At 50.7% G+C, this 25,452-nt stretch overlaps 6 protein-coding genes across 6 annotated transcripts; 2 read left to right on the top strand and 4 right to left on the bottom strand.

The window, feature by feature from the left end:
- Positions 1–1,717: 1,717 nt before the first annotated feature.
- On the bottom strand, positions 1,718–4,291 carry BCR38DRAFT_350452 (uncharacterized protein; the record flags this gene model as incomplete). The annotated part of the gene is made up of 1 exon (XM_040856563.1): positions 1,718–4,291. One exon carries the CDS (start codon positions 4,289–4,291, stop codon positions 1,718–1,720), a length of 2,574 nt encoding a protein of 857 aa, XP_040712507.1.
- Positions 4,292–5,832: 1,541 nt separating this feature from the next.
- BCR38DRAFT_460037 (3-oxo-5-alpha-steroid 4-dehydrogenase 2) lies at positions 5,833–6,742 on the top strand (the record flags this gene model as incomplete). Its single annotated transcript, XM_040862365.1, has 2 exons — positions 5,833–5,913; positions 5,966–6,742. The coding sequence occupies 2 exons, from the start codon at positions 5,833–5,835 to the stop codon at positions 6,740–6,742; spliced, it is 858 nt and encodes a 285-aa protein (XP_040712506.1).
- Positions 6,743–7,706: 964 nt separating this feature from the next.
- On the top strand, positions 7,707–8,165 carry BCR38DRAFT_412275 (uncharacterized protein; the record flags this gene model as incomplete). Its single annotated transcript, XM_040858670.1, has 1 exon — positions 7,707–8,165. One exon carries the CDS (start codon positions 7,707–7,709, stop codon positions 8,163–8,165), a length of 459 nt encoding a protein of 152 aa, XP_040712505.1.
- A 2,778-nt stretch (positions 8,166–10,943) lies between these two features.
- Positions 10,944–13,289, bottom strand: BCR38DRAFT_443830 (uncharacterized protein). The gene has a single exon (XM_040860904.1). It carries the CDS (start codon positions 13,134–13,136, stop codon positions 11,196–11,198), a length of 1,941 nt encoding a protein of 646 aa, XP_040712504.1. The 5' UTR covers positions 13,137–13,289; the 3' UTR covers positions 10,944–11,195.
- A 5,782-nt stretch (positions 13,290–19,071) lies between these two features.
- Positions 19,072–21,490, bottom strand: BCR38DRAFT_497627 (major facilitator superfamily domain-containing protein; the record flags this gene model as incomplete). The annotated part of the gene is made up of 3 exons (XM_040864775.1): positions 19,072–20,871; positions 20,938–21,112; positions 21,167–21,490. The coding sequence occupies 3 exons, from the start codon at positions 21,488–21,490 to the stop codon at positions 19,088–19,090; spliced, it is 2,283 nt and encodes a 760-aa protein (XP_040712503.1). The 3' UTR covers positions 19,072–19,087.
- Positions 21,491–22,268: 778 nt separating this feature from the next.
- Positions 22,269–23,876, bottom strand: BCR38DRAFT_460034 (auxin efflux carrier; the record flags this gene model as incomplete). Its single annotated transcript, XM_040862364.1, has 4 exons — positions 22,269–22,346; positions 22,412–22,592; positions 22,650–23,565; positions 23,648–23,876. The coding sequence occupies 4 exons, from the start codon at positions 23,874–23,876 to the stop codon at positions 22,269–22,271; spliced, it is 1,404 nt and encodes a 467-aa protein (XP_040712502.1).
- Between the last annotated feature and the right edge of the window lie 1,576 nt (positions 23,877–25,452).

Genomic DNA, 25,452 nt, shown 5'->3' with positions numbered 1-25,452 from the left:
TGTGGGCGCCACAGACTACCCGGAGGCACTCGTTCCGTCTCCCCATCAGGCTCTTAGCTGGCCCTGCCGGTTCCTCACTTATAGTATGCCACGCAGTCGCCCCGAAGACGATCGCGCTACGGATAACCACCGTATATAACAGCCTCGCCCGTATAAGATCGCAGCCCCACGACATATTGACTAGCTTTGTCAGGGCTAGCTTTTGAGTTGCCATTTTTGTTTCAACACGCTCAACATGAGCGTGCCACGTCAGTTTGCGGTCGAACCAGACTCCTAGGAACCTCGCTGAGACTACCGGCGACACTGTGGCGTCCCCAAGGCGAATACTTTGCGGCAAGGGCTCTCGGGCCCTAGTAAAGTGCATTAGCTCACTCTTGTCAGGAGCGAACTCCATCCCGTGCCTCACTGCCCAGATAAACAAATTCGGAGCCCAAACCACGTACTCGAAGCCTAGTATTATATAGTATAGAGGCACGTCTTCCGAATATCTCTATATACCACTTGTGTTTCACTATAAGCAGACAAAATCACGTGCGAGTGGTTATTTGACGATGGCTTTGGCTCAAACTGGCAAGGCCACCTTTGTTTATTTATATAGGAGGGGACTTACCCCCTTGCCCATAGATAGCGCGTAGAACAAGCTAGGTAATTCCCAACTGCGTAAAAGCCAGCTGTCGGGGGTGGGAAAGGCTGGTGCGGTCGGTCCCATAATGTGTGCACTGAAACGATTAGAAGAGACAAGTCGATTTGGGGTTCATACTGTGGTGATTAGCTGAGAGTGAGGGCTGGATCTTCGACGGGTGCTATTTACATTGCAGATCTCCAATGTTAACCTCAGTTGTGTGCTGGGCATTCTCACGACTATTGACTGTGGGTTGTATGTGGTATGGGTCTGGGTTTGAAGTTAGTGAGATGCCTGTGAAAAGCCTATCAGCTCTGGAAGGATATTTTATGATATAACAAAGCCGACACACCTTCTAAAATTGGCTGAATACGTCTTAAAGTCTGTTCGTAGTATGAAAGACGAGTCGTTTGTATAGGTGCGATGTCCAGTGTAAAATGCAAAGATTTGGGTTAGACAGACCATGAAGGTGTTAACTGGGATCGGAGTCCGAAACAAGATAGGTCAATGGCAGACAATCCATCTAGTCAGCACGTATATATACGGATAAATATGTAACCCCGCTTATTCCGCTTAACTAGGGACATTATGGACTTCAAGATCTTGTATCAAAATTTGATTGGCTTGCGTAAAAATATCCCACCAACAACTGTACTGTAGTAGTTTTAACGACGTTGGCGATTTTTGGGGCCTTTATACATAGGTAGCGTATGAGCCATGACTGGCCTCACAAGGGAGGTTAAGGTCCATTGGTGACTGTTAATACCAGGTCGTGACTCTAGAGCATCAAACCATCAGAATATTCCGGCAAAGTCGTTAACAATATACCGTCCAACTTTTCAGCAAACGCCTTCCGCTCCGTAATAATATTTTATCGCCGTCCAAAACTGAAGGTGCAACTTCAACCCTCAGGACGTGGATAATATGCATGCTAATTGCTACTACAGTGAAAATAATGCGGCCCACCCCGAGAATCGACCCACTCCCAGTTGCTATTCCATTCATTACCAAGCGTAAACCCAACCAAACTCAAACTCAGACTGGAAATCGCAGTCGCTCGAAAACGCCGTATCCTTGATTATGCCAATGCCAACGTCACATGACGATGCAATCCTTTTCCCTCCCTACACCTCCTCCGGGCGCCGTGGTGGGTGGTGGCGGCATTCCCTGCCGGCCACCCCGAGCCGGCGTACTTGGCCCTGCAGACGGCCCCGCTCCTCTTCCAACTCTTGATCCCGGGAGTGTTTGCCGCCGAGCGCTAGTAGCACTGATGGGTGTACTCGCAGGATGGTTTGGATGCCCAGTAGGCGGGACATACGGGGTCGCCTTTGATGCTTGTTCGTAGGTTGGCGGGGCCTCTTCCTCCTCTGGTGCCGCTGGACGATGGGTCGTGTTCGGCGGTGGGACGAGCGGCCGAATTTCTTGCTGTTGTACTGGTCTCCCTCCCCGGCCGTTGTTATTTGCTTCACGGACGGGAACGTTAATCTGGGCCGATGAAGTGCGTGCGGGGGCCAAGGTGCTGTCACCGCGACCACCTCGGGTGGATAACGTGGAAACAGAGGTAGAACTTCCGCGCCCCTGAGGCCCTGTGCGAGCAGTGTTGCCGCGAGCCTGTTGTTCGATGAACTGCTCCGAAAGTTCAGTCTCCCGCCTCCGAGCTTCCTGCTCGGCGCGGTGGCGTTGCTCCTCCTCCTCCTGGAGCTGGAGGGCCAAAGCCAGATCGCGATCTTCCTGCTCATGGTTTGGCGATAAAGGAGGAGACTGTTGCGGCTGGTCATTGCGGTCATTGGCCCTCTGTCGCTGCACGGATTGCAGATTACCTTGGTTGTTGGCATGGCTTGACCCAGCCTCGTCATACCACGCGCCTGGTACGTCGTTGGACGGCTGTTGCTGCGGTCCGCCCACCAGACGAAAGTCGCCCGAAAAGAATTCAGCTCGCTCGCCATTCACATCGGCCAGTGACTCCCAAACAACTTCGTCGTGCGTATGATAGCCAGCATCGGTGACTAGGGTAAGCAGCTGCGTAGTTTCTGGATGATGGTAGAGAGTAGAGAAATGGTCGTTACGGAAGAGGATCGAAAACGTGCCGGGCTGAGCAGCTTTGGTGATAACTTGGAGGCCCCACGGTGTAAGTTGGGTTGCCGAGCTAGAGAGGAAAGACTTGATTGTCATAATATCCTCGTATAGCTGTTGCTCGTGGTCTGAAAGCGCAACACTCCCTGTAAGCTTGTCTTCCAGCTCCTGCTCTGTGAAGAGCAAAGCTTGCACATCGTCGTAGGAGGACGCTTGCCTGCTGAAAGATTCATATACGCTATCATCTTTGGGTGGAAGCCAGCCATGGATGAGAGGGATGGAGAACGTGGCATAAAATTTCATGTCACGGGTGTTCTCGAATGTCCCAGGAATCAGATCTCCCCGCTCACTTGGATGAACGTGGGCAAGAGACGTGCGCTTATGGGTTGCGACAAGTTCCGGAGTGGGAATGAAGCGTGGATTAACGTTCATACCAGTGTGAAGCCCTTCCAGGAACGCGTACAGCTCAGACGGGTCTGGTAACAGAACCTCCGAATTGCTACGCCATGGAGACATGAGCTCGTCAAATACAGCACGCAGTAAGAGATCTAGGCTAATCTGCTCTCTCGATTTGAGTGCGTCCACTAGCGGCGTTTCTTTCATGTTCGAAGGTGTGGTCAACGTCAGGGCATTGACAAGAGCAACCAGAGGACATGGCCCGTTGGCATTCTGCACCAATATAGGCGATTTCCGAGGGTTTTGGGCAGCCTTGGCATCGGTCCAGTGGATGTGCTTAATTTGATACGTCTCCGACTTTTTAGCTGGTGATTGCGCCCTTGAAGGTGAAGCCTGGACTTCAGTCGCCCTCCGAGAAGGGAGAGCGGGGGGCGCATCCGTCACAGCTTCTGTGGTCAACGGTTGCTCGATTTGTTTTCCTTTCGATTTACCCCGAGGGTCTTCCCCCTCGTCAAAATCTCCCCACGTGCTTTGTCTCGAAGGCTGGCCTGGCGCAGGTTCAAGATCTACAAGGTTCCAGTCTTCCCCTGATACAGGCGGCCCTTGTGCCTGTGGGATCGGAGCTTTCCCCTTATTACGGGATTCAACGTCGTCCCACGCATGCGTATCCTGAGAAAACTCTTGCTCCTCTGGTGACTTTAGCGGTAGGTCGGGCAAAGAAGGCTTGGAGAGTTCGTCCTCGTCCCAAGCAGGGGACGCGCCTTCGGATGGGAGCGAGAGAACAGCAGGAGAGTTTGATGCAGGGCCCGTGGAGGGTTGCTGTGACGGACCCGAGTCCCATATATTGTCTTCAGACTCTGTCTGTGCTACCGAGTGTATCTGGGGCGGAGCTGGTGGAGCTTTTGGCTCGTCGATGGCAGGTTTCCATGGGTTGGTACTCGATTCGGGTTCACCCAGCCGCAGCTCAGAGAACCCATCTGTTGGAGGTGCGGAGGAAGTGGATATCCCTGCGGCTTCGGGAACAGTCGCAGGGCTTTGTACGGGCTTTCGTTTGAATGGGTTTGTTTCGGACCGACCTCCGGGACGTAGTATTGTCGGAACTTTCTCGAGTTTACTCCTCGGGCCTGCGGTTGCGGTTGCAGGTTCCTCGTCTGGCCTTACATCCTCCCAGGGGTTGGTTTCTTCTGCTTGTACAGCCATTCCAGGACGCAGCACACTGGGAATGACGTCCGTGTTCGCCGCACTCCCACTAGACTGTCCGTTGGCACCGTTCTGGAAGCCTTGTTTGGCGACCGCTTCACCCCACGCGTTCTCCCCATCTACCTCCGAGTCGGTTGCAGACCAGAGCTCCTGTCTGACCCCTTGCATGCTCACGGGCGGAGGCGTTTCGGCGCTGGCATCGGCATTGTTGGGGAGCGTCGATTTTCGGGTGACCATGGTGAAGCTCGGCGACAATGCAATTGGAGGGGCAGTTCGTGGCTACGCCAACTCGTTACGTCATCAGTGGATGACAATATTGGGTACAGCGAAGTTTGTAGCAAGAACGACTGATAGCTAAAAAGGTGAGCGCGAAGAGCACGAAAAGCAGGAGTGGTTCGGGTGAGCAGCATTTGAGGACATGCAGGTCGGCGCAGGCTCACAATAGGTTGACGCCGCAAGCAGGTAGTAGAGATGTGGCGGTGGTTGCGCTTCCAAGGTTAAGCTTGGCAGCAACGGTGATGGATGATCAATACCAAAACTTGACTCGAAGCCGACAAGGAATCGCTTTCAACTTGTCCTGAAATAATCGCCTATGGCACAATGATTGCGTGACTGAACTTGCCGTTGATGAAAATAAGAAGAGTGACGGGTAATATGAGGTGTACTTCAGTGTCAGATCAAGTAATCGCTGCTATCTGCAAGTTCAGCTTGCTATTCATTAACGCACCACAGGCGCCACGTGCTAACCTGAAGCAGCACAGCAGGCAACAGCGAAAGTGAGAAGAGATACTTGTTCACAGATTTGACCAAGATATTGCCCCGAGTCAATTTACTAGCGGCCAAGGTAATATTTGCCAAATGTCTTCTTTGAGCTGGCTTGCGCGTCTTCTGTAGCCAATATTTGCCGCTGCTGCTGACTAGGTTAGCGTACTTCAGAAGCTGCAACTGTTGATGTTGCTATTTCCGAGGTTGGTCTGCAGCTGGAGAACAGCCTGCATCAGCCACAATGGTCACCAATGACGCAGCTGGCTGAGGGCCGCCTTGATGGAGCGCCCAAGGGTCCTAGTGGGCTGACCCCATCCACCGCGGAGCGTTGAAGCGCTTCAGACGGACGAATGAAAGTTGAGCAGGCAATTGCAGAGAGCTTGGCAAGCTTGAACGTCAGCTGATTCCCGTGTAACATAGCGAGATGCAGATACGACTCGACTATTCATTATTTGAGGGCACAATGGCCGGAGCTTTCGTCAATGGATTATTCAAGTCAACAAGAGCTCCAATGTGACGGGTAATCTAGCTAAAGCTGGGGCCATCCCCAAAGCGCCAAGCTTTCTGGGTGTGGGTCTCACTGTCTTTTGCTGGCTTAGCCGATGTGTGAAATCGAATCATGACGCCGATATCTTTGGATGTAACGGCAGACCAGCCTCCTTCAAAATCCACCGCCTAGACACAATCCTAGAGGCACAGATACATAGTGGCTCAAAACCACCCTACAGGCCCTCTGTTCGAGTTCAGCTACTCCCTCCTGAGGGTCAAACGGCAACATGGCAATCGTGCAAGACTGGCTCCCAGCGAGTCGTGAGAACTACGAGTGCATCTTGTACCTATGGATTTGGTATCCTATCGTAGGCCGCCTCCCCCTACCCCTCGGCTGTCAGCCACTAACCTCCCATTTAGCTGCCGTCCCTGCAATGGTTCATGGCATGGTATGGCATGGGCAAGACGTCTGTCGAGAGCCGCTTCAATATCCCTGGCCGCATTGCCTGGTTCACAATGGAATGCCCCGGATTCATGACTCTACTGTACATCATGAAAACCCTCCCAGCCCAGCACGGCATTGAGGACCTACCATGGCAGAACCAGGTCCTTGCCGGACTATTCGTTCTCCACTACATATATCGCGCTGTCATCTTCCCCATCATCCAGCCCTCCATGTCACCCATCCACGTCGTCGTGTGGGGTGCAGCCATTATGTTCCAGCTTACCAACGCAACTTGCATCGGCAGCTGGCTCGCGGCGTACGGTCCGATGACCCAAGCCGAATGGAAAGCGCAGAACTCGTCGGTTCTGCAGTTCTTCATCGGACTGGTCATCTTCTACGTAGGTCTCATCTCTAATTACTTTTGTGATGAGGAGCTGCGGGAAATCCGCCGCCAAAAACAGCGCCGCCAAGAGAAGCTTGCTCGGGACGGACAGAAGAGCATCCAGAAGCATTATTCAGTCCCTGAGAACGGCCTGTTCAGGTACATGCTGTACCCGCACTACTTTATGGAATGGATCGAGTGGACGGGCTTCTGGGTTGCGACTGGTTTCTCCTGCACTCCTGCGAGGTGTTTCCTTCTGAATGAGTTCTTCGCCATGTTGCCACGTGCTGTCAATGGAGCGAAATGGTACAAGGAAAAGTTTGGCGAGGACAAGATCAAGGGAAAGTGGGTCGTTATACCTGGTGTTTAGTAATCACACATGGACTTACACAGCGCGTTCGGGCTGCTTAATAGGAGCTGGCTTCCACTTCCCTCGGCTTGCTACTGAGCACTGATAGCTGAAGGTAGGTACAATTCTGTTGCTACTAAGCAACACATAAGATCTGAGCCATCCAATACAGAAAATGTTTTACTATTAGTGGCTTGAGGAGACATTAAGGGCCAGCTGACACATACCTGCAGGTTAAAACAGTCTCGATAAAAAATAGGGCGTATCGAGTAACAGAACAGGTGGAGACACAACTCACAGCTGAGTCTGATCTACCACACCTTACATTTATATACCGCCCCTGAGACTAGGATAGGAAGAATAGACGCTTACTATATCTCCAAACAATGGGTCTTTGGAAGTAAAACGTAAATTCTCTGATGATGTGTAGCAAGCAAAGAAATTTGTTTAGCTGAAAGGCAGCGTTCGTGGCAAAGAACAAGCAGGCGTGACTCCTGCTGCTTGTGTAGTAAAGTAACCCAAGAAAAGTTATATTATGCTAGATGAATCAAGGAATATCCTCAGGTGTCTTCATACCGGTGCACTTTGTTTCAGCTCGGCTACTTCCTTGTTGGTCTCATGACCAAGCTCATCCACAGTTTTCATGCTGATCTGAATTGTTTGTTCGTTTTCTTAGCTTGGCATTTTGTTTAAAAACAACCTTCTGCCGCTCGTCAGTCTTTGGAAACGTGAAGGGTCCGCTTAGTCGTCAACGTAGGCGCATAGACATTGTACACTGTAAACTTCGCCCAAGCCTGGGTCGCGCCTTCCCGAATCTAATTGAAGTATCCACCAGATCTCCCATCAGATCTGCTGCATTTATCTCTGAAGGTAACATCATACAGTTCTTCTTCATCACTAGGGTAACCTTGACTAGTCCGTCTCTCCATCTGCATCTGGCTCCACTTACCTCCTGATTTACTGACATGGTCAACAGTCGCAAATCATGTCGTCAAAGATCGAGGCCCAAGCCCCCCGTGGCACCGCCATGATCTTCCTACCCACTGCCGAACGCGACAAGTCCCCCATCTCAAGCAAGCCATGTCCCGAGCAGCACAAACCTAAGCCGAAGGTTGAAGTCAATGCGGCCCTCCTCTCGACGAAGAGCTCTGCCAGGAGCAAGGGAACGAAGAAAGCAAAGAAGCTCGCCATCGACTTCTCCATTGCTGGTTCCGAAAATGAGGAGCTATACGATGGGAGCAAGGAGTCCGCACCCGCCGAGGAACAGCACAAGGAGGTGGATGATGATGGTCGATACGACGAAGATGGAGTGGAGGCCAAGATTGCCGGTGCCAAGGTGGCTACCAAGCGTCCTGGTAAGGGCGATGGACTCTGGAACTCTGACACACCTAGTACTCCGGAGTACGTCGACGATGCTCCGATTGGATACACGTTGATGAATTGAGGGTTATTTCCTAACTTTGTGACACGGTTGAAGGTAGAGAGTTCATTCAGTTGCTGGTGGATCATTCCATGCAGGAAGGGACACTTGGTTGCTCGGTAGGATTGTGGAATATTTTGCAGGGAGTTGTTAGGTTAGTCATGGGCAGTCCCTTTTCTTCGTAGACCAACCAACACGTAAGGTTGTCCATCTACCAATTTTAGCTCACCATCTGCTATTTATCTACTCTCTACTCTCGGATCCGGGTTGTGCTTGTCGAACAAAGTGTTTGTACTTTGGCAGAGGAATATGAAGGGGCTATTCAGACAACAGCAATACTAGTGTCAGGGTACGGCTAGGCCGAAGGCGATAGTACAGAGTGATGGGGAGTAACGGGCGTCCCTCCTACGTAATACCGGGTGGTCACTGGCGGTCTCAGGTAGGGGTGCCCACGGTGATGCATTGATCTCTACTCTCCCTCTATCTTCTTCCCGGGCCTCCGCCCCTTACATAGATAGCTAGAACCCGACGTCGGAGCCGCGGAGCACTAGTTTCCCCGATTGTTCCGCAAACCAAGACTTCCATATCGTGTCATGACTCGCACATTCCTACACCAGAGCCCCACCGGTGTCCCACCGGTGCCTATGGCATTCTGTTCTCTGACAACTAGATCCATAACCGTAAACATATGTATCTTGTTATTTTACTTCTTAAGTGGCCAATAATAGGATTTTATACTCTCACATTTAACAATGATACTTTATATTTTAGTCAAGTTGAGTGGTAGTCCTCAAAACCATGTGACGCCGAGCTAATACCCGAAGCCGTGTCCACTTCTTGTTTCCCATCATGCTGAATAGGCTCAAATAGCTTTTTTTATCTATCCGAGCAAAGAATTTCTTGATATTTTCCCAAATCAAGAAACCCTGCTACATTGATGAGCCCATAAACCCGACCTGTGGCCATTCGCATGCCCCCATAGTTTACCAACACATTTTCAACTTTGTCATACTCCGTGTCTATTTGCTACACACCCACTACTGCGCAGGTCTGTCTCAAGTCTCCCCCAACAGCCAGCGTCACAGTGGATGCTGCACTAATATCTTAGATTTCACAGGCGTCAACTATGGTGTCTACATGGTTCAAGCTCACAGCTGAGCTCCAGTTCTCGGATTGAACCGAGAGCTTCACAGACAGAGACACCACTGCATACAGTCATTGCGCTCTTCAGCTATATACCAACAAGACAGCATCCAAGATGGCATCAGTGAAAGGGGAAGGAATGCTTAAAATTGCGACCCTTGAAAACCTCCTCCAACATACGGAGACTTCTGATACGGCATTCACGCCTACTATCTGCGGCATGGGGGATCCTTGCAACCCCAAAAGAAGGAAAGGCTCGCTTTAGTTCTTATCGAGTAAATCAAGCTCATTGTCGAAGAAGTCTACATTCAGTGGCTCAATTGTCGGAATATGAAATATCGCTACAGGATTCAATGGAGATCTTTGAGTTAATCGTGGACCACATCATGGATTCGGAGATGTCGCCTGCTAGCTGGAAGGATGATTTAGCCTTGAGCAATAAAACTTGTCATTGAGCTTCTTGCTTGAGATCATATGTGTCATGTGTCCATTTTGAACCAGACTCTGTCCGCCCTCGTGGTATGCAAAAGTGATTTCTTCGGTCAATGATCTTTTTATGGTGAACCAGACCTTGAAATTGCCCTTGTTCTTATTGAGTTGAATAGTTCTACACATATTTCAGAGCTTAATGGAAGATTCGTACTGGGCATTTGATGTCTAGGAAATACATTATTTTCAACCAGCTCAATCATTCACCGAGTACCTGAATTCAAACAATGTGTGGCACAGCAGATTTGTTGGTTATTTTCTCACATGATAGTCAATGTATGCTATCTTGGAGCTTGTCTTTGCAGGTCTTTACAGGTCTCACTCTCTTCTTAACCTTCAAGTGTCTACCTTCTTGAATCCATAGCTCTCTTTGCTCTCAGCATCTCTTTGTGTATATTACCAAGTACAAAGTATTTTATTACTGATTGTGAATACCAGGTTTTGTAACCCTGTGTTTCTATCCTATGTCCTATTTGAAATATAAAAATCGATTGGCCTAAGGTATTAACTCATCGAGCTAAAAAGAACCATGTGGTAATATAGTCGAGAACCCCTTTTCTAGGCCCTCCTTTCAGTCCTATTGGTCCCAAATGCAAGGCTAGAGCTCCCAGATGTCACAGCTCATCAACATTTCACTGCTTCCAAATTCTGACACAACCTGGAATTTTCATTTATGTTCATAAATTACTAAGCTGAGCAGTCAAGCTTCGTGTCCTTTCATGGTGGCAGTATTGATTTTGTGAAGTGGTGAGGTCAGATAGGATCGCTGGCTTGATATTCAACACCTTGTCCCATTATTTATTTCCCGTATATGCTTAGCATTCACCTTTACAAATCAACTGGTGCATTTGTTCGTCGGAATTACTACCTTCCGGGCACACAGCGCAGGCGAATGTCTCCATCACCCAGGGCCATCATATTGTCCATCTTCTGCTGCTATCCTCTTTCTCGCCTTTGTCTTCAGATTCCCAAATCGTATTGTGGTGAAGTTGATCATTGTGCCTTGGGAGTCCACTCACCAGAGTTCTCTTGCCCCAATCCCCATAAGTTTCGTCAACAGCTATTTCCAGACTGAATGTTCGCTGCTTCTATGATGAATGTATTTAGGTGTTTGTGGCACAGGGTATAGTCAATCGCGGCTTCGAAATTTCAGCTGAACGTTCCGTATTCGGGGGAACAAAGACGACACGGGAGTGTTTGCTTCTATAGAACAGTTATAATGAACATAGTAGTTGTTTAGTCAAACAACAAAGAACGGCGATACCATGCATGCAAAGCCAACCCAACATGTGGAAATCTGAATCGGACAAAGAAACGCAAGCGTTGGAATTGAGCACTCAGATCTTAAGATCGAATATGTGCCGATAGCTATGTACAAAATTTGCATCCCAACACCATCCCCGTCGTAGGTCAGCTAGCTAACTACGCCGGAGAGGACGCATCTTTCTCTTTCTCTTTCCCTTTCTCTTTATCTCTGCCCTTGACACCGCCCTCAGCCGACGGCGTGCCCGTTCTGCTGGGCATCCAAAAGTCATACCGATCGGGAAATAAGATTATGTTGGCCATCTTGACTACCTCGGCCTCGGCTGCAGAAATCGTGGACCCGGACTTGTCGCTCGAGGCCGACTGGGCGTCGTCACCGACTTCCTTGCCGCTCTCCTCAGTAGGGGTCACCGTCCTGGACTCCTCCACGGCCGACTTGCTGATGATCCAGGGCGCCAATCCCATGGCCTGCAGGCCCTCCTCGCCGCCCACCGCGGCAATGTCTTTCTCTTCGAGGCGGCCCGTGTGCGGTGCCTCACTGCCGAGGCCGCTGCCCGTCGAGTCGAAATCAGGGCCTGGGTGGCCGCGCAGAAAGGCCTTGCGCTGGCGTGCCAGAAACAGGGCGTTGGTTTGTGTTAACGGCGCGGCTGGTGTGTAAACCAGCATGGACGTGCTTGGTGGAGCTCGTTCGAAAGCATACGGCTCGTCGGGATGCCATACGATATAGTCGCCTGGTTTTAAAGTTGGCGGCGCAACTAAGCTCTTGCTCAATTGGAGATGTGGGTGCCATACTTCCGTAACACGCTGTGCGTGACCCGGAACCGCACCGTGGATCGTAGTCGTCTGCTCCTCATCAAGCGCCCAATTAGACGCATCTAGATATTCGTCCCACGCCGCGGGCTCGGCATCCTTTTCGGGATGCGGCTTCTTTGGCGAGAAGAATGGGCGCAGAAGGAAATATGCGGTGGAAAGCTTGGGCGATGGGAGTAAGCGCACCATGCCGGGTTCGACAGTGGTCAGGGCCAGAATGCCCTGGAACATGCGAAACATACTGCAGGCGCCTGCGCCATTATACAGATCGGAAGTTGCGTTGACGCGACCTGTCGGATCCCATGGGTTGTAGGACTCCCACTCTCCCTTCCAGATGGCATCGTAGCAGCCACTGCGACCATAACCATCCGGCTCCCACCGCTCCAGACTGCCGTTGTCCACTTGCGCGATGAGCGTGGACGAAGTAGCAGGAGACAGGGGGTCTTCGACTGCCGATGCACCTGCGGTCCCGTTCAAACTGCCAGTGGTATTGGTGTCTATGCGAATGCGGTCAGCGTAACAGATCGGGAAGCGCGTCGCTAGCCGGTCGTCATCGCTAGTCTCCCAGAGGGACATGGCGAACTTCTGTGCGCGCAGGACGTTGGGATGGGCTCTTGCGCGGACTTGACAGGGCGACCAGAAGAAGTCAAAACAGGTGGGATCTTGTGCTGGTGGGGGTTTAAACTCGTGCTTTGTTTCGAGGTATGTCTTGGTCTCGTCCACCCAAGACTGGGCGTCGGATTCGTCAACGACGCCTCGCACCACACCAATTCCATATCGCTTGACGCTTTCTCGAAAAGGGGTGACTTTTGAGGCACTGCTAACGTCGCGAAAATCGATCCAGGGGATCAAGCCTGTGCCGTGGCTTTCAATGTGCTTCATCTCATCGCGCAGAGCATCAAGCAAGCGTCCCCAGGACGCTTCGAGGGCGGGTTCGTGGCCCGTAACCAGTCTCCGTTTCAGGTGGGCGAATCGCGAGGGCAGCGGGACGGGCTGTTCGCCATAAAAAGACAAAACGGGAGGCTCCATGGTTTTGGTCAGAGTCCGCTGTCTCTGCTTGGTTGTTCGTCCCTCTTTGTGGTCGCCTCTCCGCAGTCTTTTGATGCCAACAACGTTGGACTGCTGGGGTTTGGGGCTTGCGACTGTCGTGACCACTGTCGCAGACGTAGAAGACAAGCCAGCCGCTGGCGCTCCTGGCGTGGGCATGTTGGCTGCGGCGGCCGGCGGCGCAAGTGCGGGGAGAACCAAGCTTGCGCTGGTGCGCTGTGCGACCACATTGACGGTGGACATGGCAGCCTTTTTCCCTTGCGAGTCGTCTGACCTGGATTGGTGTCTGGCTCGGCCATTCAGATTCCGTTCCTCCCTTTCTCCCACAAATGCCCCGCGGGGTTGGCAGGGACTAAATAAGGCAGAGGTCTTGAGTGGGACCCCTGACTGTTCTGGGATAACCCGTTGCGGCAGCCCGGGCCGAACTGGCTGCAACTGCTGGTGGGCCATGGCGATTGAGCCGGCCCAATACTCCATCGGCCCTTCGTCCAGCTTCGCCAAAATTCATGTTTTCATATTGAGGCCCAGACCAAGCAGACCCCTACTAGCGGTCCGTTTGTGCAACCTTTCACTTGCCCCATCCCTGTCTGACAGCTGAACTGAGAAGCGTCGGCGTCACCCAGAGCGCTGGCAGAGTCGCCGAAGACGAGCCTGATAGATTGATCTCGTCATCGAAGCGTCCCCAAGTCGCCGCGAATCAGCATCGCGTTGGGCGATCTGGATCTCGCGCCGTTGGAACCTGGGACTAGCCGACCTCCATCATTGGTCGGAAATTCAGACCTGAAATTTTCCGTTATCTGTCAGCAGTCCGCTTTCATCCATATTCGTTTCTTCCGGGCCATATAAGCCGTGTTGGTCCAATTTGCTCATCGACAGGCACGTGCTGCTAACATGCTAACATGCCGTGTCAACTTCTTACATGTTGCATGCTGGCTTGCGTGCTGCATCGGTCCATCACTTCAAGATCGATTTGTCCCTAGACCAATAGGCTCAAGAGAGAAAAATTACTCGTAAGGACAGTCGGGGCGCCCCGAAAGAATCTTAGGTAAGTGTCCAGCTTGGTTACGTGCATGATCGTTGAGCAAATGCGGTCTGATAATCTGGGTCTTGGTGTTCTTGGAGAAGCTGCCATCGGACGAATCTGCCGGTCAAGATGAGATTCTGCAGCGTTAGAGCTAAAGGGACCCGCAGTTTCCCGGCGGTGAATCCTAAAGCGCAGGGATCACGTAGGATATTCGGTCTAGTTGGAATACAACTCCGATAAACACAAAACTATTTCCCGAGAAGCCATACGTATACAACTCATAGAGTGGGCTTGGACCGTTTGAGTCTAGCAGCACTTACGTCGTCTGTCTGCCACATGCCGCCGGTTATAGCCGTAACCGCAGCCTCACTTGTAACGCGGACGCCCTCCTGTGTCCCGGCTGCAGAGGACCATGGATGAATCAACGCCCATTTCTCGTAATCTATAATCATACTCTGGTTTCTTCGACAGCTTCATAAGAAAAACGTAGGTACTACGTATCAGATCAAGGACATAAATTGAAACGGCGGCAGTATTCGCTAGTGTGTAGAGTTGCCGAATCTTGTTCCTTGATCTAAGTGGAGCGGTTGATATCTCAGGTTATTTAACAACATATATTTCGTTAACGGCGGGCTGTGACGCCTGTCACCTGGACGATAAGCAGGGCCAATCCTGGGATGGGCTGTCCCAAACCCAAACCACCCGTTCTCCTCACAACAGAGAAACGGGCATCTGTACTTGCAACTCTTTCTCTCTCTTTTTCAGCTTAATATTCTGCAACAGAGACGCACTGGTATCGCAGGGTCTTGATATCGCAACTTCGATTCGTACTCGCAGAACCTCTGCTTCGCCACATGGGCTTAGTGACAAGAAAAACATGCGAGAATTCCACAGACATCTACTTCTGTTCGTCTAGGAAACAAACCCTCTCTCGGGAACCCGACGCAAAGAGGTGTACCCAAGCTGATAATCATGCCTGACCGAAATATCAAATCTTCTAATTAGAGGAGACGTGAAGCGTAGACGGTCCAGTAGTGTAATTGAAACTGTTATACCTTGGTATTTTCAAGTAATTGAAGACACTAGTATATGCTTTTTGTAATAGATCCAGCTAAATTATATTCACGTTACATTTTCGGTGGGCAATGCAGACAAGCAATATACACAGCCGTATGATTAGCATATCATCAGTGGCTCCTTGCACTACCTGGCTATTGTTTTGGAGAAGTGTAGTATCCCCGTCACACACCGCCTATATGCTGGGTGCAGCGCTTGGGCTAACTGCCTAGAGATAGCTATTCCGTGGCTGTAACCTTTAAGAGTCAGCCTTATAATCATTATCACTAATATAATCCTCCTATATTGCCTAAATATATTGATGATGTAATTTAAGGTTAACGTGATCCACAAGTCATTTTCGCACACAAGTCACTTTCGCACTTTTCTTGGCACCTTCAAGTAATTCAGTAATATCCTATGCATAACCCGCATTTTATCCTTTAAATTACTCAAAATCTTCTTCATTATCAGTTTCTACTTCTATTGAACAAGTCCTTGCATTATGTCCAGTCGCTCCGCAAATACCACAGCGCCTTATACCGGTCTGCCGGCGCTTTACAGGACGACTGCTTTCCCCTTCTTCCTCCTCCATAACCTTGATATCACCCCTCAAGGCCCGTAAAACTTGTGCATCACCTATACTAAGTGCTCCTCCATATTGGATTTGCTTATTTTTCGTCCTACGACGCTTACTTAGTATATGGTTCGTCTCACGAAGCTCTTCGTTCTCCCGACGTAATAATGCATTCTCATGCATCATTGCATGCGTAGCCTTTGTAATCGAGTTAATTGAGTTCAAAATATGCGTCGGCGAGCTGTCTTGATGCCTCTGGACGCTACTTTTAATCAAAGTTGACTGCGATTCGGCTTCGAGGGTGTTGGTAGGCGTCTTAGAAACCCAGACGGAGGGAGGCAATTGGGGGTCGAGTGTCGGTGTTCGTACTACTTTTGCGATATCCAACGTAGATATGACCCTATCCGGGTTAAAAGGAACAAGTCCAGCTGCTTCGAATCCTGATCTGATGTTTTTTTTGTGAAAAGCACGAATGAAAGCTTCTAAAAATCCAGCTAAGAAATCCTGCTTCTCAATATGGGTTTGATGCCTTCGCATTAAACCCTCCACGAACGCACCGTACAGCCGTTTCAACACACTAAAAGGTACCAAATACAAAGGCTGGAGCTTGTGGGATGAATGGGAAGGCATACACAATGTAATTACGCCGTGCGCCGCGAGGTAAGTCTCAAAATCCATCGAGTGGTGGCTCTCGTGACCATCCAATATTAAGAGACTTTTCGCACCCTTACGACGGCTAATAATATGTTGAACAAAGTGTTTTGCCCATTCCACACCAATATTATTAGTAGTCCAACCGTTATGGGAAAGGTCGACCTTCCAGTTGGCCGGTAGGTCGTTACCGCGATACCACGAAGCAAGATGAACCTTGCCCGCGAAGATGATGTACGGCGGTACCGCCCAACCTTGCGAATTAATAGCCTGGATCACCGTAACCCATTCCCGACCTCCTTGTGTAGCCTGTCTAGGCCGTCCGTGTCTTTCTGCACTCGTTACAACCATACCCGTTGTGATTATGCCCATTAGGAAGCCCGTCTCGTCAAAGTTGTAGATATCCTCCGGTAGGATACCGTATTTAGCGATTGTGTCCCTAACAAGCTCAAACCACGCGTAATACGCGATAGGATCTTCGCTAAATACCCTCTGGTAATCAATTCGACGGTTTAAACGCGTTCGGAGGTCTTGTCGGCGGTTAACGAAGTTCGTGGTCCAGTTCTTGCCGACGGGGGGCGCGTCGCGTACGCGTCGTAGGATATTCGCCATTTCTTCAACGTATCGAAGCCGAGGAGGAAATACTCGCGCATCTAGCTCAATTATACGTCGGGAAATCGAATCCTCTTCGGTTTGAGTTAGATTTCGTTTTAACATATTAGCTTCGTGTCGCGTTTGGTCGCCGTCGAATCGATTCTTTAGTGTACGGTCGCAAACGTTGTAGATACGGCCAAGCTTACGCCATGAAATTTCAGGGTTGCGCTTTTTAGCTTGGATAGCTAGCTGAAGATCGGCTTCTTTGGATTTACGAGGCATGTTGTGGGAGGGAAGAAAAGTGCAAGCTAAGTTAAAAGGTTGAAATATTTGAAAAAGTGCGAAAGTGACTTGTGTGCGAAAATGACTTGTGGATCACGTTATACCTAGGATTAGAAAGTAGCGTATTGATAGTTACTCGTAACATTCCCATTAGATATTAGTTATGCCCTATTACAACGTAAGATATAAGAGTAAGTTTCGATTGTTTCATTCGAAGCACAGCTTACGTGATCTAATCTTAGATATCTTCGTGTAATAATTCGGTAAATACTTTTTCATCATCTCCTGCATAGATCTCTAGTGAGTGGATTGTTGTTAGATATTCACGTATCTTGCAGTATGACCGTCATATGACGGTTATATGAAAAGAATAATTTGGTGGTTATGGTTAGGTCACCTTTTTTTCCCTGCTCGATTCCCTCTATCTGTTCTGTTGGCTGTGTGCATTGCCTTTTAAGTAATCTGAAGGGTCCAGCCTTACTAGGCTACCTCTATCCCGCCTTTATCCTGAAGCACAAAGCGCTTTTATTCTAAGCATAAAGCGCCTTTCAACCTTAGGAATCACTGTGGTGCTCAATCCCACATTTAATATCAAACAACAGTCTAGACAAAGCTAGAACTAACGATATGGTGCTTCTATGCTCCAATACCATGTGACCCGTCGTTTTTGACAATTGTCAATAGCAAGGCCTCAAATCGCCAGTTGAAGTAAGTCGGCCTTTGAGTATAAAAACCCATGTTAGAAAGCTTCTGCAAGTTGGGGTACCCTTGAGTTCACAGGGATGAATATCCGTCTACACCTCGTTACTTGTGGCGTCAGTAGTTGGTTGTATGGCACCCTCTCGTAATAATAGGGTAGGCTAGAAAGGCATGCACAAAAGAATGCCTGGGGTCAGTTCAATGAAGAGTAGCTGCTCGCCAATAACACTAGAATCGCTACACCGTGCCGGCACACGTCTATGATCGTGAGACCTATTGAAAGTTGGCCCGTGGGATTGGCCGCCCGCAACCATGACTATGCAAGCAAGCAAACATCTGCCATGCGCCTCCATTTCTGCATATCCATTATAAACCTGCCAGTGGATGCACTGTCCTGACGAAGCACGCTATCTCGTGTTCGTTGTTCGCATTGTTAGGTATACCTACATTCCGGGGGAGCTGGAAATCGAACCTTTACTTCCCGCTTCTCTGTAAGAACCATTTTGTTCGAGCTGCTCAGTCAAGAATAACAAGCAAAACCTCCACGAGGAGCCCAGAAACACTAGTGAACTTTTGATGTGACCTATATTCATCATTGAAACCATCTTTTCTCTGTCTGAAATATTGGTGCAGGAAATATCGCCAGAGAGAATTCTAATGGCATGACAAGATCCTTGCAGCCTACTGGGTGAGAAAGCATCTGCTGGAGCAATGTAGCCAGAAAACCAAATATTCACGAGTGTAGACAGCTACAAATGTTGCCTTGCTGCATCCTGGACAGCATCGCCATGAGGTACTACGCCGCCAGAGGAATCGGCGGCTTCATTGACGGGGAGCTCCATGCCATATTGAACGCTTCCAGCCATTTAGGGCTCCCCGTATCCATCAATTCTCGCACGTGAACATACTGGCTGAGTTCACAGATGCTGTGGCAATTGTTGACCTCCTGAATGCAGCTGAGCCACTGGTGGCTATCATTACCCAACCAATCCTAGTCCTTCGAGTCATGTTCCTCAATGCATGGAAGGTCGATGTCGGGAAGGATAATACCGGCATAGAATCGCGCGGGGCTATTAGGACTGAAGTGCAAGTCCAAGACGAACATCACCAAAGGATTCTGCAGATTTATAGAATACCTCGGAGAGGGCTGTCAAAATTCCAGAAAAGACGGTCCTGAGTGGAGTGCAACTAGATCCTTTGAGCATCTAAGCGCCATTCAAACACCATTCGATTTACTTGCCTATGTTGATGTCTATAAGTAGCTATACAAATGTCTCGTAACCACCTCCGCTTAGGCTACCATTCCCAGAATTAACTCCAAGTCTTCCTCTTCTTTTTTTCCTTTTCGGCCTTTTCCGGGTACTTCTTCTCCTCCATGCGGAGCATAATCTCCACATCCGTCTGTACGCCTTGGTCGACCGTGTTGACCCCCTGGTCCCTCACCATCGATTGTCCAGAAACTTTCATTCGCGGCGTGCTGCCTCCTGAGACCTTTGTACCCGATGATTCGCCTAAAGGGGTGCTTCCTCCTGATACCTTCGTCCCCGAGGACTCACCTCGAGGCGTGCCCCATCCTGAGATTAGTCCTCCTGACATGGTATCCCTCGATACCTTGTCTCCGAAATGATGCACCCATGCTGGTACATCTTTCGACCACGCCACGTCAGTGATCTGTTCTTGTCTGAACCTGGGGTCTCTGTAGTATTTCCGTCCGGGAGACGGGGACCCCTGCATGGGTGACTTTTTTCTGGTCGCGTATTTGTCTCTCGTTCCCTGGCTTGACCTCTCACGGCTAGCCTTTGGGTGAGGTCTTGACGTCCTCTCGCCCGGGATTCGCTTACGGTATTCCGCGATTTGTTGCGTTGGTTCCTCAGACTCCTTGCGCTTCTGCTGCTGCGCCGCGGCTTTGCGCTCCATCTCGGCCTTCCTCTCTTTCAAAGCGATACAGAACTTTGACCCTGCGCGAATGCGGTCTCCTTTCCAGATGAATATGAAGGGAATTGCGCACATGCAGGCACTGAAGCCGCCAAGCAGACTACACGCACCTGAGATACCCAGGTGGCTGAACATAGGTGTGGTGGCAAGCGGGAGCACAATGGCAAGCAGGGATCTCGAAGTGCTGGCGGCTGCATTGGCACTAGCAGCAAATATCTCGTAGGCGTCGGTGAGGTAGTTGAGAAAAGCCATAAAAATGAGCAGAAACCCCATCCCGAACGGTATGCCAGCTAGTAGTGGTGAAACGTAGTGGATGTCCTGCCTGGCAGACCAGCCGAGCCAGAATAGCGAGATGACAAATAAGGGGCCTCCTAGACATGCAAGTGGCAGACGACGGTACTCTTCCTGCTTCGTCCAGGGTGCGTCGCGTGCTCGTGCGCGGGCTAACACGCGGTCGTAATAGAAGAATATTGGAAGTGTCAGGAGACAACCACCACCTATTGGAAGGAAACACAGTCCCGTCACTCCCGATGAGAGACCGTAAAGCTGCTGGAAGATAATAGGGAAGGCCTCAAAATACATGTAGAATATGGCGTAGACCAGAGCAAGATACAAGCAGGTACAGCTGACAATGAGTTCGGTGGTGACCATGCGTATCGGTCGACTCAAAACGACGGTTATGAGTTGCTTGACGTCACGCTTCTCGAGTTCGGATGCAGCGTAAACATGGGCTTTGGGATCGGTCTTGCGCATCATCCGCGCCCGCTTCCGGAGCAAGGTCGAGCCATGTGTCTCTGGGAGAAAGAAGACAGGGATCAGAGTCAAACCGGCGTATACAAGGGCGACCCAAAACGTCCAGCGCCATCCTAGCGAGGTTGAGCAGAAACCGGAAATAATAGGGGCAAATAGTGGTCCGAAAACTGTTGTCGCCATGAACCAGCTCATGGCACCTCCTCTCTTGACTGGGGTTTTGTATATGTCAGCAAGTATGCCAGGAACAACCGCGATGGGAGTGCTTGCAAAGGCACCCGCGAAGAGTCGGAATACCAGAAGTGAAGGCCAGTTTGGAGAGAGAGCGCAAGCCATCGTCCAAATTATGAACATGCCGAAAGTTGACCAGGTGATAATACGCCGTCCAAATTGTTCGCTCATAGGAGCCCCTGTTCCAGCATAGAGTTAGCTCATGATTGCAAAAAGGTGGCAGAATAGGGAGTATCAATATGTACATATGATCGGCCCAAGGACGTAGCCGATGAGATAGGTCGAAAGGGGGAGTATCATCTGCTCTTGTGACGTGATTCCCCATTCCTCGGCGATATAAGGGATTGCCATGCTGGGCAAAGAGCTTCCCATGGTGCTGTTCACGACCAAAAACATGGTAGATACTTGAATTAGTATCTTCTTTCGCTGGTTCGCATCAGCAGGTGGCTCTCGCAGCAAGTGTTAGTGACTTACATCCGTGAAGTTGTATGGATTCTCCTGGTCGTTCTCCTCCCACGATATGATCTGCTTCTCCGAACCGCCATGAGTTGACTCGGAGTCTGGCGTGTCGCTTGTTGGTAATCCACTGTCTGCCTCTTCTTGCTCATACCGGGACCGCGCGTCCATGTCACTGATAGACCGCACTATTTCATAAAACCGGAGCCGGCTGCGATTACTGCTAATCCCATGATTCGTTGGTCGTGACCGCCAGCTGGAGACAAAGGATATGCGGGAGCCGAGCTGGGATTGTGGCCAGCTGCCGGCCTCGAGGTCATACTTCTTCTTATCCCCAGTCATGCTAAGTGCAGTCAGGCTAACGACGGAAAAATGAAGCCAAGATCTTGATCCTAGATACTCTGGCAAACAGAAGGCTCACTGAAGGAAGCTTAGCCGAGAGATCGAGACCACAGATGAAGGATTCAAGAACAGAAAAGGCTGGAACTTGGATTATATCGAAGTCTAATTGATACCACCGCGATGGAGATAGATGCCGACGGGCCGACTAATGGCTGGGAAACAAAACGATCGTCATCGGAAAGGATGAGGTGCGACTTTCGACATCATGCAAGTGCAGGGTTGGGTCATCACTTAAGAACAAGAGGAAATGCGGCAGTAGGGCACGAATCGATCGGATATGCAATGAAAGTGTGTGCTAAGCACCACTGGTGCGGTCGTAGAAACATGAAGCTTGACCCCAGATCAAGCGCTTTCCAGCGGCTTCGCAGGGCAACAGCGACGCGAATCAACATTATAGAGTCATGGTAGAACAGCCTGGGATGACCCGATACTCCTGCGTAGTAGATACAGTGGAAAGAACATTGCCCCTATTGTGGACATCTCATGGATCTTGTGTAAGGTTTGACCAAAATGCCGCTGGGATAGTACCCAATCAGCCATCTGTCTAGCTACGTCGACAATAAGGTACGTGAGTGGACTCTGGCTAAGTGTGGACAACAAGAATCTGAAGAAACCTTCGCGATCCTACCGAGCTGGAAACGTCAGCAAACGCGCAACATGGACACTCCAGTTTTCGCATCCTCGGCTCCGCTACGTATTCCAACTGGTCGGATCCCGACTAGGCAATTGCGCTTTCGGAAGCCTTCAACGCCCCTACAACCGACAAAGATACCAGTGGAGTCACAATGTATGATAGCTTCGTTCAAAGTGGGGTCAGTAGGACATCAAACACAAAGATACACCATGGAGTGGGGGACCAACCGTGAGGAACTTTGCAATTGCCATTCTCGTTTTCTCGCTGGCGCCACTCACGTCCGCTAGGGCAAGCAGCTTCATGGCCGTCGGACCAACCGGTATCATCATCATGGCAAACCAGAGAATAGGATCGTCTGGCAAGACGTTCGTCTTGGCGGCCAAGAGCCAGATGACTGAGATGCTGATTCTGCGACCATGTCAGCTCTGCACATCATCTAGTACGTTCGAATATTTCGTGACTTACGCTGGCCAGACAACGAATCTGATCAAAACCGCAAAGATAACGGTTCCCATCGGCACCTTTCCGGCTTGTTCACCTTCCTTCATGCGCCTCAGGCTGAGGCTCAATTTTACCCCGACGACAATGACCTGAAGTGACACGAAGAGCTCCCCGATGTTCTTGACACAAGACGTGAGCCAGGCGTTGAAGTATCCACCATCATCCAATGAGCTGAAGAACAGCCGGTGAAGGGCAGGTACGAGCCCAATGAAGATACCGAAGGTAGCGCCTATGAAAGGTGGGTTGAGGAACGGCTGGGCCGCCGCCATCGATCTTCGTAAGGGTTTGGGCATCGTGTTGAAAGATCTTCGAAGTTTGGAAGACACCTTGCGTCGCGTGGCTCGATGCCGCTTGACCACCGCGTGCGGCAGGAGCGATGTCCGCTCATGCGCGCCGTTGTACTCCCCTTCGTCACTGGAGGAGCTGCTGCTGCTTGAAGGGCCGTCCTCATCTCCGGCATCCTGATGAGCCTCCTCTTCCTCGCCGTTGGGCCTGCGAACCTGGCTTTCATCGTCGCTGTTCTCTTCACTTCCTGCGGCCAGTTTCCCACGATACCAGATCCATTGCATGAAATCAAGGAACTTGGAGTCTTGCGACGACCGAGTGAGTAGCTCTGGGCCGTGGCCAAAGGTAATGGTGTTGGTGATGACAGAGCCGGCCAGAAAGTAGGAGCGGGCCCTGTCGATCCCGGCGTCTTCACCGCCGGCGCCGGTCAAGCTGGCCAAGACGCCTGTCGTCCCTAGCGACTGCAGCAATAAAAGGGGTAGCGACTCGGTATTGTTGAAGGCCACAGCCGGAACCGTCCAATTCGGCAAGCGGAAGAATGCCGTCACGGCATGGCCAATGCAGAGAGATACAATGGTGTAGACGGCGGCCCAGACTGGTTCACCGGATTAGCGCCGACATTACCCAATGCAGGTCTGACAGCTTGGAAGTGCAGCAAACTGAAGATCCTAACTCACTGATAATGGGAACATATCGTATAGCAGATTCCAGATCAATATTGGATCCAATATTGACGACAAGCAAGCATGGCAACAACACATTGACGCACACTGACGACAACTGCTCCGCCGATGCTGTGGTGAGCAGGCCAAATTGTGACACCGCCACACCAACCCCAATGGTCAGCAGCACCGAGAGCGACGCCTGCAACGCCCCCAAAAACGAAACGACGATTCCTGAAGCCATCGTAATGGACTGGACGGCAACCATTCCATTTGTCAAACCCAAATTTTGAGTTATTCCAGGGCATCATCTCATTTTTATACGTCCATCTAGCCACAGTAGCTGGAGCGAAGCCCTACCGCGGCGCACTTGGCAGCAAGTAGAAATCGAGCGCAATGGTCCGTCAACAAAGGCCGACGTCATTTGCAGGGCTACGCTGATGAAATTGCCAAGCCGCTGGAACTTGATTCGTGCGTTACATCTGCGCGCCCCTAGACTTTGCGGCTTGCCACTACAGCTGCTTCGTTTGCACACTTCACTTGAGCACTTCACCACCTAGGTATGGTGGTCAATAAGATGCAAATATATTGCACGAGAATATATTTTTATTAATAAATACGCCGTAGGCTCGAAGCCCCCGGTACCTCTACAAGTGCTCCCGTATGTCAAACCGTGCCCTAATGGCTGGACTAAATACATACGCTGCTACGTAGGTTCGCTCTATTAGCGACTGCGTTACGTCCACCACAATACTATGTTAGTTCTCACCCTACTAACAAAGTCCCCCTGAGAAGATCGATATTATCCGGGCCTAAGCGCTATCCGGCCAGTCCTGAGTAGCCACCTTGTGATAGTCCCGCTGACTACTGGTTTCCCCGTCGCCGTTGCCAGGTCTCTACGTGTATGCAGCGGCCATGGTGCGATAGTGGCCCGTAGGCGCTCTCTCGATTCTTCCAGCAGGCGGCAAAAGAGGATTACGTGCTCTGCCGTCTCGGGGGTGTCAGAGAACAGAATGCCATAGGCACCAGTGGGTGTCAGGACACTGAACGCAGGACACCGGCGGGCCGCCGGAGGGGTGTTTCGGACAAAAGACTCCCGAATCATGATTACAATCTATGTGAAGCTTTGGGATGACGAGAGTCAAGATCCTTGGCATCGCCGACCCTGCTGTTATGCCGGGTCCAAGCGGCGGCCTAGCTATCTATATAAGGACCATCTCGAAGTAGGATAGGGAAGGAGTTGTCAGAGCCACAAGTGTCATCCGAGGCGGGCCGGCTTCCACCAGGTAGGAAGCCGTTTGTGGCGGCTAGAGAGCCGCTTGTGGCGAATGAGAGCCGTTGAAGCCGTTTGCAGCGGATAGGGAATCGCTTGGTTGCAGATAAGGAGCCGCTGTCCAAGATATTGGCCGAAGTCGGAGGAACACAGACATACGGAAGCAAACATCCAGAATCCAAGAGAGAACCTCGGCTGGCTATAAGTAAGGAGTCGAGACGGAGGAAGATAGAGAGAGCAGAGATCAATGCATCACCGTGGGCACCCCTACCTGAGACCGCCAGTGACCACCCGGTGCTACGTAGGAGGGACGCCCGTTACTCCCCATCACTCTGTACTATTGCCTTCGGCCTAGCCGTACCCTGACAGGGGGCCTCTCCACAGCGGCATAACGGCGAGTACACACCGAAGGCTCCTATCTTAAATAAGAAAGCTGATAGTCCTATTTTTCCGGTCCTGATCTGGCATAGGGTAGACGCCTCCGGTCGGTTTAGGTCTGAGTACTTGCCCTGTTTCGGCATTCGCATCGAGGGGCCCTCCTGCTCCT

Source organism: Pseudomassariella vexata, assembly GCF_002105095.1.
Source record: "Pseudomassariella vexata strain CBS 129021 chromosome Unknown BCR38scaffold_12, whole genome shotgun sequence".
NCBI classification, from domain to species: domain Eukaryota; kingdom Fungi; phylum Ascomycota; class Sordariomycetes; order Amphisphaeriales; family Pseudomassariaceae; genus Pseudomassariella; species Pseudomassariella vexata.
Note: the sequence above shows the minus strand (reverse complement) of the source record. Positions and strands in the feature narration are given on the sequence as shown.